The sequence below is a fragment of the Molossus molossus genome, unplaced genomic scaffold, assembly GCF_014108415.1.
Source record: "Molossus molossus isolate mMolMol1 unplaced genomic scaffold, mMolMol1.p scaffold_m16_p_2, whole genome shotgun sequence".
NCBI lineage: Eukaryota > Metazoa > Chordata > Mammalia > Chiroptera > Molossidae > Molossus > Molossus molossus.
The window spans coordinates 89,710,015-89,724,995 of NW_023425355.1; the positions used below are offsets into that span (position 1 = coordinate 89,710,015).

At 45.0% G+C, this 14,981-nt stretch overlaps 1 protein-coding gene and 1 pseudogene across 1 annotated transcript; both read left to right on the forward strand.

Annotated features, from left to right (window-relative positions):
- LOC118635381 overlaps positions 1 to 10,501 on the forward strand; it is a 47,977-nt pseudogene extending 37,476 nt beyond the window's left edge.
- Positions 10,502 to 11,599: 1,098 nt separating this feature from the next.
- On the forward strand, positions 11,600 to 12,658 carry MAGEA10 (MAGE family member A10). The gene has a single exon (XM_036270097.1). The coding sequence runs from the start codon at positions 11,600 to 11,602 to the stop codon at positions 12,656 to 12,658; it is 1,059 nt and encodes a 352-aa protein (XP_036125990.1).
- The last annotated feature ends 2,323 nt before the right edge of the window (positions 12,659 to 14,981 follow it).

Genomic DNA, 14,981 nt, shown 5'->3' on the forward strand with positions numbered 1-14,981 from the left:
GAAACCAGCCAGACCCAAAACTCCACCCCCAACAGCAGTGGCATCTCTCTCAGGCCTACAGTGGCACTGTGGCCCACAAGCTCCAGGCTCCAGGCTCCAGGCTCCAGGCCCGCAGTGGCTCACACCCAGCTCAGGCACCAAGCCCACGGCAGTGTACACTCAGCCTAGGACACAAGCCCTCAGTGGCACACACCCAACCCAGGACGCAGGCCTACTGTGATGCGCACCAAGTCCAGGACCCAGGCCTTTGGAAGTGAACAGGCCAGCCCAGGCCCCAGGCCTGCAGCTGTGGGCAGGCCAGTCCAGGCCCCAGGCTCCAGGCCTGCAGCAGCCCACCAAGGCACAAGGCAGCTTTCCCAGGCTTGCTGGGGCACTAGCACCAACTTGGGAGCCTGGTACTTCTCCCGAAAGCAACAGTGACTGGATGGGAGTAGAGCCCCCTTCTCAACAGGCATTAGCAGCTCAGTCTGGCAGCTGAAACCATCCCCAGAGGCATCAGCAAAGAAAGATCAAGAGCAGTGCGCCAGAGCAAGCAGCAGGGCTAGGGCAGCTGAGACCTACCCCTGACAACTGTGGAGTTGGAGTGGAGTCCATCCCCCCAGCAGCAGCAAAATTCCAGGTGCGGAGCATCCTCAGCCCCCAACTGCAGTAAAGGATTGGGACATGAGAGCACTCCTTGGCAACAGCAGCAGTACCAGCAGCAGTAGTAGCAGTGTGAACCTGGAGCTGACACTCGCCCCCAGCAGAGACTGATCTGGAGCTGAGCCCCACCAGGCTGCAAGGTCCCCCAACAGTGCACCAGCAAGACCCACGCACACCAGAAACATACCAGAGGGGCCCATGAACCCCATAAGTGCACTAGTGACCCACTAACCCCAGCAGCATAACAATGAAACCCACAAAACCCAGCAGGACACCAGCTGGACCACATACCTCAGCAGAATACCAGAGAAACCCACAAAACTAAGCAGTGGGCCAGCAGAACCCACACATACCAACAGTGTACTAGTGGAACCCCACACACCCCAACAACATACACCCTAGCAGGGCATCAGATGAACCCGTGCACCCCCCGGCAGCAGCAGCACATATCGGGAGCTAAGATCCATTCCCAGCTACATGAGCAGAAGCTGATCAAGAGAAGTGCTCCAGCCCAAGCAGCAGCGAGTCTTGGGGAGCTGAGACCTGCATGACAGACCAATTCCAGCCACCAGCTGCAAACTCTTTAGGACCCACAGCAGGCAAGAGGACCCATGCACCAAAACAGGCTGGAAAGCACAGCAGCCTTAATTGATACACACTGACCTGCTCACACATTCCAACATCCCTCACCAGACTTAGAACTACCAGATAGCTAAAATGGTGAGACAAAGAAACACCCAGATGAAAAAAAAATGAAGACAAAGAACCCAATTAAAAAATGGGCAGAGGAACCAAATAGACACCTCTCCAAACAGGACATACAAATGGCCAAAAGACATATGAAGAAATGCGCAACATCATTAATCATCAGAGAGATGCAAATTAAAACAACAATGAGGTATCGCCTCACACCTGTCAGAATGGCCACCATCAACAAATCATCAAACAACAAGTGTTGGCGAGGGTGTGGAGAAAAGGGGACTCTAGTACACTGCTGGTGGGAATGCAGACTGGTGCAGCCGCTGTGGAAAACAATATGGTGTTACCTCAAAAAGTTAAAAATTGAACTTCCATTTGACCCAATGATCCCACTTCTAGGACTATACCCTAAGAAGCCTGAAACACCAATCAGAAAGAATATATGTACCCCCATGATTGTAGCAGCACTATTTACAATAGCTAAGATCTGGAAACAGCCTAAATGTCCATCAGTAGATGAATGGATAAATAAGCTGTGGTACATATACACAATAGAGTACTAGGCAGCTATAAGAAAAAAAGATTTCTTATACTTTGAGACAACATGGAGAAACCTGGAAAGTGTCATCCTAAGCAAAACAAGCCAAACAGAGAAAGACAAGAATCATATGATCTCACTTATTTGTGGAATATAATGAACATAACAGTCTGAGAAATGGGGTAGTCCTAGAGACATGGAAGTGGGATACAGACTGACTATCCCCAGAAGAAGGGGTGGGGTGGAGAGATAAACCACAGAACTTATATGCATGTGTGCATGAACAACGGACATGAAAAACAAACTTGGGGAGGGGGAAAATCAGTGGGGGAAAAGGAGAAACATCTGTAACAAAAATAAATTAATTAATTAAATTAAAAATTCTTCTGGAGGACTTCAAAAGAGAAATAAACAGCAATACAGTCATAGCAGGGGACTTCAACCCCCTGCTGGCATCACTGGATAGATCATATAGACAAAAAAATAACAAGGAAACACAGTCTCTAAATGAGGTGCTAGATCAAATGGATTTCATAGATATCTACAGAGAATTACACCCCCAAACTACAGAGTTCACATTCTTCTCAAGAGCACATGGGATAATCTCAAAGATTGTCCTAACATGGTCTGATAGGGCACTAACTAACTCTACAGGTTCAAGAAGAATGAAATCATATCAAGCATCTTCTCAGATAACAATGGCATGCAACTAGAAATCAATTGCAACAAGAACATGCAAAGACATTTGAAAACATGGAAGCTAAATAGCATGTTATTGAACAATGAATGGGTTACCATGGAGATCAAGGAAGAAATTAAAAACTTACTGGAAACCAATTAAAATGAACTCACAACAACACAAAATCTATGGGATGCAGTGAAAGCAGTTCTGAGAGGGAAGTTCATAACACTACAGGCCTACTTCAAGAAACAAGAAAAAATTCTACTAGACTATCTACACTCACAACTTAAAAAACTAGAAAGCAAACAAAAACAAAACCCCAGAGCAAGGAGAAGGAAGGAAATAATACAGATCATAGCAGAAATAAATGACATGGAGACCAAAAAAAAAAAACAATTCAAAAGAGCAATGAAATGAACAGCTGGTTCTTTGAAAAGATAAACAAGATTGATGGACCCAAGAAACAAAGAGAGAGAACCAAAGTACACAAAATCAGAAATGAAAGAGGAGAAATAGTAACTGACACCACAAATACAAAGGATTGTTAACAAACATTATGAACAATTGTATGGCAACAAGTTTGACAATCTAAGTGAAATAAACAAATTTCTAGAAACACGCAGTCTCCGAAAACTGAACCGGGAACAGATAGAAAACTTGAACAGACCAATAACAACAAAAGAAATTAAAGATGTAGTCAATACTTTCCCAGCAAACAAAAGCCCAGGCCCATATTGCTCATGGGAGAATTTTACAGAACATTCAAAGAAGAACTAATACCCATTCTTCTCAAGCTATTTCAAAAAACTCAAGAAGAAGGAGGACTTCCAAACTCGTTTTATGAAGCTAGTCTTATTCTTATTTCAATACCAGAAAAAGACACTACAAAGAAAGAAAACTACAGGCCAAGATACCTGATGAACACAGATGCCAAAATCCTGAACAAAATACTAGCAAATCGAATCCAGCATACATCAAACAAATTATTTACCATGACCAAGTGGGATTCATCCCAGGGATGCAAGGCTGGTACAATATTCGCAAATCAGTAAATGTGAGACACCACATAAACAAAATGAAAGATAAAAATCCTATGATCATATCATAAGATGCTGAAAAAGCATTCGACAAAATCCAGCACCATTCCTTATAAAAATGCTCAGCAACCTGGAAATAGAGGGATATTATCTTGACATAATAAAGGCCATATATGAAAGACCTACAGCCAACATCATACTCAATGGGCAAAAACTAAAATCATTTTCCTTAAGAACAAGAACAAGACAGGGATGTCCACTTTTGCCACTCTTATTTAACATAGTACTGGAAGTCTTAGCCACAATAATCAGACAGGAAAAAGAAATAAAATGGATCCAAATTGGAAAGGAGGAAGTGAAACTCTCATTATTCGCAGGTGACATGATACTATAGGTAGAAAACCTCAAAGACTCCATCAAAAATTTACTAGACTTAATAAATGAATTCGGAAAAGTAGCAGGATAAAAATTATTGTCAAGACATTGACGGCATTCTTATACACCAACAATGAAGTCACAGAAAGAGAAACTAAAAAAAAAAAAGAAATCCCGATTACCATTGCAGCAAAAAAATTAAGATACCTAGGAATAAACTTAACCAAAGAAATACAGGACCTATTATCAGAAAACTACAGGTCATTCAAAAAAAGAATAGATGAATATATAAAAAAGTGGAAGTACATACCTTGTTCATGGATTGGAAGAATTAACATCATTAAAATGTCCATACTACCCAAAGGAATCTATAGATTCAATGCAATTCCCATCAAAATACCAATGACATACTTCACAGAAGTAGAACAAATACTTCAAAAGTTCATATGGAACCAACATAAAACTCGAATAGCCATAGCAATCTTGAATAAGAAGAACAGAGTTGGAGGGATCACATTACCAGATTTTAGGTTATACTACAAAGCCACTGTAATAAAAACAGCCTGGTACTGGCACAAGAACAGGCATATAGACCAGTGGAATGGAACAGAGAACCCAGAAATGGACCCAAGGCAATATGCTCAATTAATATTTGACAGAGGGGACAAGAGCATGCAGTGGAGTAAATACAGCCTCTTTATTAAATGGTGTTGTGAAAATTGGACAGCTACTTGCAAAAAATTGAAACTAGACCATCAACTTACACCCTACAGAAGAATAAACTCAAAATGGATAAAAGACTTAAATGGGACTCATGAATCCATAAAAATCCTAGAAGAAAATGTAGGCAACAAAATTTCAGACATCATACGCAGCAGAATTTTTACTGATACACCACCTAAGGCAACAGAAACAAAGGAGAAAATGAACACATGGGACTACATCAAACTCAAAAGCTTCTGCACAGCAAAAGAAACCACAACCAAAATGGAAAGGCAACCCACTCTATGGGAGAGCATAATTGCCAATGATACATCAGATAAGAGGTTAATTTCCAATATATATAGAGTGCTCATACAGCTCAACAAAAGGAACACAAAGAACCCAATTAAAAAATGGGCAGAGGAACTAAATAGACACCTCTCCAAACAGGACATACAAATGGCTAAGAGACATATGAAGAAATGCTCGACATCACTAATTATCAGAGAGATGCAAATTAAAACAACAATGAGGTATCACCTCACACCTGTCAGAATGGTTGCCATCAACAAATCATCAAACAACAAGTGTTGGCAAGGGTGTGGAGAACAGGGGACTCTAATACACTTCTGGTGGGAATGCAGACAGGTGCAGCCACCATGGAAAACAGTATGGTGTTACCTTAAAAAATTAAAAATTAAACTTCCATTTGACCCAGTGATCCCACTTCTAGGAATATCCCCTAAGAAGCCTGAAACACCAATCAGAAAGAATATATGTACCCCCATGCTAATAGCAGCACTATTTACAATAGCTCAGATCTGGAAACAGCCGAAGTGTCCTTCAGTAGACGAATGGTAAAAAAGCTGTGATGCGTATACACAATGGAGTACTATGCAGCTGTAGGAAAGAAAGATCTCTTATCCTTTGAGACAACATGGAGGGACCTGGAGAGTATTATCCTTAGTGAAACAAGCCAAGCAGAGAAAGACAAAAATCACATGATCTCACTTATTTGTGGAATATAATAAACATAACAGTCTGAGTAATGGGGTAGTCCCAGAGACGTGGAAGTGGAATACAGGCTGACAATTCCCAGAAGAGGGGGTAGTGGGGGATTGATAAACCGCAGAACTTATATGCATGTGTACATGAACAATGGACATGGACACAAAGCTGGTGACAGGGCAGGGAGGGAGGGGCAGCGGGGAATCAGTGGGGGGAAAAGGAGAAACATCTGTAACAAAAATTAATTAATTAATTAATTAATTAAAAATATAAAGTAAGATTTAAAAAACACCTTAAAAAATAAAATAAATAAATAAATAAATAATTTACAGATTTAGTTCCTTACCTGTCGATGCCAAGTTGGCCCTCAAGTTTAGACTGATGACTTCCTCTCTCTAAATCAACCCTCAATAACTATAGAAGTGGGGGGGAGCATCAGCAACAAACTCAACACATAAGAAAGACCTGGAGAGGACTAAAGACTGTAATGGGCTGGTACTTGTGGTTGGGAAGGGGGGCTTGCAAAGAAACAGGGAAGTTGGGAGGGGCTGTAGGCTGCATATATGCAGGTGACAGGGTGGAGACGAAGAAAAGTTTAAACTTCTACCCCTACTTCTTATGGAAATCTGTGGCAGGCCCTCAGACCTCACGTGCCAGTAGGCCTGGGATGATATAGGCATACCTCAGAGATATTGTGGGTTAGATTTAGTTCCAGACTGCCACAATAATGTAAATGTCACAATAAACTGAAATGTAATCTTTTTGCTGGTGGAAGGTCTTGACTTCAATTTGTAAAGAAAACACACACACACACATGCACACACATACAACATCTGTGAAGCACAATAAAGTGAAACACAGTAAAGTATGGGCTTGTATCAGGATAGCAGGAAAGTTGAGATAATTGAGGTAGGAGGGCCACAAAGTCTGTGCCAATAATCTCATGATACCATTTTAGTGTATTTAAAAAAACATAATTGTAAGACCAGCCTTGAAAATTCTAAACAGACAAAACCAGTTTAGTCATACAGACAAAGCCTAATGCAGCTTATTTTGCAAGACTAACCTGACTTGAGTCATTTCTTGCTTATGTCTTTGGATATAATTAGGAACATTTAAACTGTTTTCAAAAATTGATTTGTGGTAAGCACTAACCAATTCCTTATCATTTAATGAAATTCTAATATTATAAGTAATTTCTGTGAAGAATAATCACTACCTTCTCATTATATAATAAGCTGCTTTTTAACAACATATCCATGAGCCTCATTTCACGTTTGGTTTGAATACTTCTGGTTTACAAACTGTCTTTTGGTGTGTGCACAATAAACTTTTAGTAATTACTATTTTGGTGATTAATTGGTTTTATTTATGTTATTCCAGAACTTTTGACAAGCGGGTGAGGACCGACCTTTAAAATAAATTTAATGGAAGATAAACAATTGACTGGAAATAGAAGTATCAGAGTCATCCACACATAGTAAGTGTAGGCATTCTTTCATGAAATTGCATATATATATGCAATATACACTTGATGGAGATGTATACTAGGAACGAGGTTTAAGAAAATGAAAACCAAAATGATAAGCTTGAAACCGCAGGACCTCCCCAAATCCTATTGCTTAGCCTTTGTGTATAAAATAAATATTTTAGAACAAAATGTTTCCGAAGTCTGCTGGCTGGTGAGGAGACCCTTTTGGAAGGTTGTTTCCTCTTGGACCCTACCCTACAGTCATGGGTGCTGCAGTTCCTCATCTAGCACCTAGTTTGGGCCCCCAAGAAGTTCTTTGTCAGGGTTGCAGTTGGGTAAATGCTCAGAGCTGACAGGGAGGGGGCAGATCACGGACAGTATTCAAGAAGTCAGGAGCCAAGATGAGGAACGACATGAATGAGGACTTGGGGAGAGGGGGATGGTCCACCCTCCCTAGCCGAGCCAGAAAATTCTGCTCTACTCCTGCTGACAGCTCTGGGAGACCCTTGTGGAGCAATTGGGCGGAGAGCCCAACTCCTATTTTGCCTGGGGGAAGTTAGAGCAATGAGGGCCTTGGCTGGCACTAGGGGCACTGGGGTCAATAAAAGGAAGTCTCAGGCCCTGTCAGGTATCAAGGTGAGACTCTTGAAGGATCATTGAGGAAACCTCCCAAAACGGAAAAAAGGGACCTCAGCTACACTCTGTCCCTACAGTCAGCCCCTGGAGGCCCCTGAATTTCTCTCAGGGAAGCAGAGATGCAGGTCTCAGGAAAATGAATGTTAGAGGGGTGCTTTTCAAATCAGATCAGCAAAGAAATTAGTCCCAGTAACTGCCAAAAGTCAAGGTAAGGACACTGAGGAAGGACTAAAGAGAGTGGCAGTTTGGTATAAGGACCTCAGATCGACAGAGGGCAGGCCCAAGACTCTCCAGAGTCAATCCAGCAGGCATCGTGGGAGAATGACCAAACAGAGTTTTCTTCTGCATCCGGGTCTCAGAGACTCTCGGGGGTTGGTATAAAGCGTAGGACCTCAGATCGACAGAGGGCAGGCCCAGGACCCGCCAGAGTCAATCCACCAGGCCTCATGGGAGGATGACCAAAGTGATCGTTTTCTTACTTCCGCATCCGGGTCTCAGAGACTCTGGGGGGTTGGTATAAAGCGTAGGACCTCAGATCGACAGAGGGCAGGCCCAGGACCCGCCAGAGTCAATCCACCAGGCCTCATGGGAGAATGACCACAGTGATCATTTTCTTACTTCCGCATCCGGGTCTCAGAGACTCTGGGGGGTTGGTATAAAGAGTAGGACCTCAGATCGACAGAGGGCAGGCCCAGGACCCGCCAGAGTCAAACCACCAGGCCTCATGGGAGGATGACCACAATGATCGTTTTCTTACTTCCGCATCCGGGTCTCAGAGACTCTGGGGGGCTGGTATAAAGCGTAGGACCTCAGATCGACAGAGGGCAGGCCCAGGACCCGCCAGAGTCAAACCACCAGGCCTCATGGGAGAATGACCACAGTGATCGTTTTCTTACTTCCGCATCCGGGTCTCAGAGACTCTGGGGGGTTGGTATAAGAAGTAGGACCTCGGATGGGCAGAGGGTGCGCCCACGACCTGCCAGAGTCAAGGTGAGGACCCTGAGGGAGGACTGAGGGACCCTGAAAGCTAGATCAGAGTCAGTTCTGGGACTCCCCAGTGGGGAGATCTCCACACGTGGTGTCTACTCACTTCTTTATCTGGCTCTGACAGGCTCTGGGGTTCCATGTGAGGAGCGGGAGCTCAAATCAACAGACGGCGGGCCCAGGAACTGCCAGAGCCAAGGTGAGAACGCTGAGGGAGGACCGAGGGACCATACACCCTAGAACGGATTTAGTTCTGGGAGCCCCTTTGGGGGGATGACCACACGCAGCATGTCCTGATTTGCGCTACCGGGTCTGTGATCTGTGAGACTCGAGGTTGGTATAAGATGCAGAACCTCAGATCGGCAGAAGGCAGGCCCGGGACTCTCCAGAGTCAATCCAACAGACCTCAGGGGAGGATGACCACAGTTGGCATTTTCTTACTTCCGCATCCAGGTCTCAGAGACTTGGGCTTTGGTATAAGGAGTAGGACCCTAGATCTGCAGAGGATTGGCCCAGGACCTGCCAGAGTCCATCTAGCAGGCGTCATGGGAGGATGATCACAGACGTTTTCTTACTTCCATATATGGGTCTGAGAGACTGGGGCTTTGATATAAGGAACAGGACCTCAGATCAGTAGAGGGTGGGCCCAGGATATGGCAGAGTCATAGTGAGGCCTCAGAGGGAGGACGCAGGGACTCTGGAACCTAGAACAGAGTCAGTCCTGGTACTCCCCAGGGAAGGATGACCGCATGCCTTTTCTCTTGACTAGCACATCAAGGTCTGAGAGACTTTAGGGGTTTAATATAAAAAATGAGACCTCAGATCACTGTAGGGTGAGCTCAGGACCTACCCGAGTCAACCTGACAGGCGTTATGGGAGGATGATCACGGCAGTGTTTCCTTACTTCCTCATCCAGGTCTGAGGGACTCTGGAGTTTGGTATAAGGAGTAGGGCCCCAAACCAGCAAGGGGTGGGGCCAGCACCTGTCAGAGTCAAGGTGAGGACTCTGAGGGAAGACAGAGGGACCCTGTATCCCATAACAAAGGGAAATCCATAGAACCCCAGCCCTGTTGTCAGCCATGGGACATGGAAAATGCACATGCAGTGTGTCCTGACTTCTGCAACTGGGTCTTAGATGGGGAACATGGATAAAGGATAGGGCTTCTGGTATTTAGAGGGGATGGCAGACAATCTGTCCAGATTCAAAGTGAGGACACTGTGGGAGATGAGGGACCCTCCACTCTACAACAGAGTTAATCCAGCAGGTCTCATTGGAGGGTGACCACAAGTGGCATTTCCTTACTTCTGCATCAGGGTCTCAGAGACGCTGGGGCTTGGTATAAAGAATGGGACTTCTTGCGCTACCAGGTCTGTGATCTGTGAGACTCGAGGTTGGTATAAGATGCAAAACCTCAGATCAGCAGAAGGCAGGCCCGGGACTCTCCAGAGTCAATCCAGAGTCAAGCAGAAGGTGGGCGTACCACCTGCCAGAGTCAAGGTAGGACCCTAAGTGAGTATTGAGGGACCCTGAACCCCATGAGAATGGGGACCTCAAAGAAGCCTACAACTGCTCTCAGTCCTGGGATTTCTGGAATAGCTTTCCTATTGAGACTACCACTCTATTTGCTCTCAGGAACCTCAAAAAGGTGGGGCCTTACACTAAGGGTGTGGCATATGGACAGCCCACACTACAAGTAGTCAAGCTGTTGACCATGAGGGAGCAATGAGGGAGAATTTTACTCCAGAACAAATTTCCTTACAGAAATTCTCCCCACTTCCACTTTCAGCTCAGAAACACCAGGTAGGGCTGTCCTACTGAGAGCACCTTGATTTTGGCTGGGGTGGTAGTCTCAGGTATGTGAGAAACTTGGACTAAGGGGACCACATTCAGGTCAGCAAAGGGAAGAGTCCCAGGTCCTGATTTCTGTTAAGGTGAGAATTCTGAGAGAGGACAAAAGTAACCCTGATACTCCTCCCCTGCTCCTGAGTCCTGCTCTCTTCCTCGCAAGATTCAGGATGAGGACTGAGGGAATACCTCACGTCAGAACAGATGGAATCCCAACCTTACCTTGCCACTTCTGTCAGCCATGAGGGGAAGTGGAACATGGTGACTAACTGTGATGTTCCTCACATTTCTCCTTCAGTGTTTCATGAAGGTGAGATTTTAATCTAAAAGAAAGTGGCCTCAAGTCAACACAAAAAGTTATACCAGACCCTGTCAGATATCAAAGTTAGGACTAAGGAGACTCCCTATCCCAGGACAGATGGGTCCCCCACAGAGTTCAGCCATGTACCATGTGGAAGGTTCTGCTGTACCATGTGGAAGGTTCTGATCAGATGTGGCCAGATGTGGAGCCCCCTCACTTTCTTCTGTTCAGTCTCAGAGGTATGTAGCTTTGTTCTGAGAGTTTTGCCTTAGGGCCAGCAGAGTGGAGGTCACAGGCCCTGCCAGGGGAAAAGTGAGTACTCTGAGTGAGAACGGAGGAGATCATCTACCCCAGAACAATGGAGACCTCACAGAGTCTGGGCCTCTCTCTTGTCAGCACTGGAGGCCCATGGCTATGCATACTATCTGAACACTGAGATGCTTACTCATTTCCTGTTACAGGGGCTCCAGGAACCAAGAGGTAAAGGCCTTGGTCTGAGGCGCAAACACAGGTCACAGAGGAGAGGAGGTCCAGGCAGTGCCAGCAGTCAAGGTGAGGTGCCTTTGTCAGAGCTACCAAGAGTGTGCATCTTAGCTGAGACCACTCTTACACTTCCTCTCTCTCCCAGGCCTGTGAGTCCCCATTGCCCACCACTGTGGCTGCCTGACAGAAGTAATCATGCCTCGAGTTCCCAAACGACCACGCTACATGCTTGAGATTCCTGAGGCTGAGGAAGAAGATTCTTCCTCATCTTCTTCCACCTGCTCCTCCTCTTTTCCTTCCTCTTTCTCCTCTTCCTCTTCCTCTTGCTATCCTCTGATTTCAAGTACCCCAAGCACCCCGGAGGAGGAGGTCCATGCTGCTGCTGGGACACTGAGTCCTCCCCAGAGCCCTCCAAGTGTCTGCCCCTCCCCCACTGTTGTTGCCTCTGCTGCTCCATTGAGCCAATCCAGCAGTCAAGAAGAGGAGAATCCAAGTACCTTGCAGGCCCTGCCAGACACAGAGTCCTTACCCAGATATGTGATTGATGCTAAGGTAGCTGATCTGGTAGGGTTCCTGCTCCTGAAGTATCGCACAAAGGAGCTGACCACAAAGGCAGAAATGCTGAGTAGCATCATCAAAGAGTACCAGGACCACTTTGCTGTAATCTTTAGTGAAGCCTCTGAGTGCATGCAGCTGGTTTATGGCATTGATGTGAAGGAGGTGGACCCCACCAGCCACTCCTATGTCCTAGTCACCAACCTGGGCCTCACCTATGATGGGATGGTTAGCAATGAGCACAATATGCCCAAGACTGGCCTTCTGATACTCATCCTTAGTATAATCTTCACGGAGGGTGATTGTGTCCCTGAAGAGGAGATATGGGAAGCACTGAATGTCATGGGGGTGCATGCTGGGAGGGAGCATTGCATCTATGGGGAGCCCAAGGAGCTCATCACTAAAGTTTGGGTGCAGGAACAGTACCTGGAGTACCGGCAGGTGCCTAACAGCGATCCTGCCTGCTACGAATTCCTGTGGGGTCCCAGAGCTCATGCTGAAACCAGCAAGATGAAAGTCCTGGAGTTTTTGGCCCAGATAAATGGAAGTGACCCCAGATCCTTTCCATACTGGTTTGAGGAGGCTTTGAGAGATGAGGAACAGAGAACTCAGGCCAGAATTGGCACCATAGCTAATACTACTGCCATGGCCAGTGCAAGTTCTTGTGCCATATCCAGTAGCTTCTTCTACCCTGAGTGAAGTCTAAGGCAGATTCTTTACTTTGTGTTTTAAGAGGGAATTCAGTGATCTAAGTAGTGGAAGCTCAGACTGGGCATGAGGGAATCATAATGAATAACATCTTTGTGTACCTGTACCATTTGGGTGACTTAGAAATGTATCTTCTTTTATTTTTAGTATTTTAAAGTGTTACTTTAAGTAGAATGTTTATTAGCTTCAGAATGTAAGTGTACAAATGACATAGGTCACACATTTATTACTATTTATCCAGCTTAAGAAAAAGAGCTTAGATGTTTTGTAAAACAAATTGGGAATCCTTACATTTTATTTGTAATCTGTAATAAGATAACATGAAATTGGAATAGGATTTTTAATGTAAAAGAACTTAGTGGTAAAACAGAGAAAAATAGGTGGTTTTTGAATTTTTGTATCATTTTTAGTCTGCCATGCTATAAAACTAAAATATATATGGTTTTTCTTGGCTTATTCAAGAATTTAGAAAAATAAACAATAATAAAAAATATCTTCTCACTGGCTTATTTATACCTTAAAGAGTCACTGAGCCTCTATCCTCTGAAAGGCCCAGTATTAGCAGTAGGAACACTATTAATAATCATGACACAGCCACCCACAGGATGCTAGTGTAGGAACTGAGTCAAATAAGGAAGGCGGTGAGGTGTCCCCTAAGTCCTAGAGAACAAATAAAAGAAGGGAAGAGGCTGTGGAGGATTAGGGGACAGCACTCAAGTGTAAATGTCCTCACCACATGGGCACTTTGGGGCTTTGGGCAACTGTGATTCTCTCTGTGGGGATTGACTGTAATGAAGCTGGGTGGTGGCAGTGACCAGACTCTGCAGAAGGTGAATCTTGGGCATGAAAGTCTGAAATGGAGAATTGCTCTGAAGTTCTCTTGGATCACAGATAAATGCCCACCTGAAGCAGGAAGGGAGGGTGTTTGTCCGTTCCATGCTTCTGTCGCAATGCAGGAGAGCACAGTGAAGTGAGTAGTGCTTTATCCCCATTATTGGCAAGGATTTCCTGAGAAATAAGCATTTTGTTCCTTAAATTCATACCGCAAAGTCACAGGTCATGCACTCTTCTCCCTGGCCAAGGACAGCCAGGGCTTTCTCCAATGAAATGATGAATTATTTAGGTTTCCTTGATTGGTTTTTTTTTTTTTTTTTTTTTGGCCTACTTTAAGCAAGGGCCAGATTTCCTGAGATGAAATGAAGAGAAATGGTTGCTTTTAATGGAAGAGCAGCTGCAAAACTGGAAAGGAGACAGTCTTGGACTGGAATCTGGGGAGCTTTGAGTAAGTTGCATCTTGTTGGGGAGAACCCCATACCCAAATCGAATAAGCTTTCCTCTAGGAGAGAAAAACACCAAGCAGCAATTTGGGCAGATACTCTATTCCATTTCCAGTTGAATTGCATGTTCTCAGAAAGTTCATGGAAACATATGTTTAGAGGAGAGAGTGGTAGGGTCCGGGGTGATGATAACAAAAATAACCACCAATCTTTGTAGATCCAATAGGCGTAAGCATCTGTGTTCATGTCCCTGCAGGTTCAGAAGGCAGCAGAGACTCACAGGTGAATATTGTGACATTATGTGGAAAGAAAGGGGAAAATTCGCAGCCGCATGAGATTTCAGGGGTTATTGCCATGGGAAGTGCAGAAAGGTGCTCTGGAGAGAAGCGGGCAATACCTCCTTCTGAGATGTATAGAATGTTTTGAAAATTAGATGTGAGTTTGGATTTGAAACACCTGACACAATATGGAGGCACTGGAAAAAGATGGAGAAATTCTAGAGAAAGGAGTGTTTCTGGGAAAGTCCTCCCAGAAAGGAAGGAGATTTTGTCACCACAGATTATAGCAGCTGCACTTTGGAGCTTCTACTATGCAACTGTCGATCAAGAGATGTCAAGTGTTCTTCCCCATCTTGTCTTCCTCTTCCCTGAATGAATGGGGCCCCTATATTGCCAGTCCTCTGGTACTTAGGAAGGGCTGTGTGATGACCCTTTGCCACTGAGTTCTGAGCAGAAGCTATGCTTGTCACAGCCATTTCCGTAGAAGTAGGCGCAGGGCCCGTGGATTAATCCTCAAGCCATGAGAATGCAGACACATGGCACTCTGTGTGCTCACCCAGTGACTTAAGTCACGCACATTTGCCCGAGACTTGAGATGCCAGACTGTGTGCCTTTAAGGCCCCAGGCAGGGGTGGAGGTGCTCAAAAGAGGAGCCAGAGGACTGGAAGGTGGCTGCAGGGATTCCTTTATGCCTCCTGCACCCCTAGGCCCCTGAGCTGCTCCCATCAATCCCCTCAGTGTGGTGATGAGTCGTGATAA

Bases quoted from the DNA above. Each gene is read 5' to 3' on its own strand.
- MAGEA10 (XM_036270097.1), top strand. From the start codon at position 11,600: ATGCCTCGAGTTCCCAAACGACCACGCTACATGCTTGAGATTCCTGAG.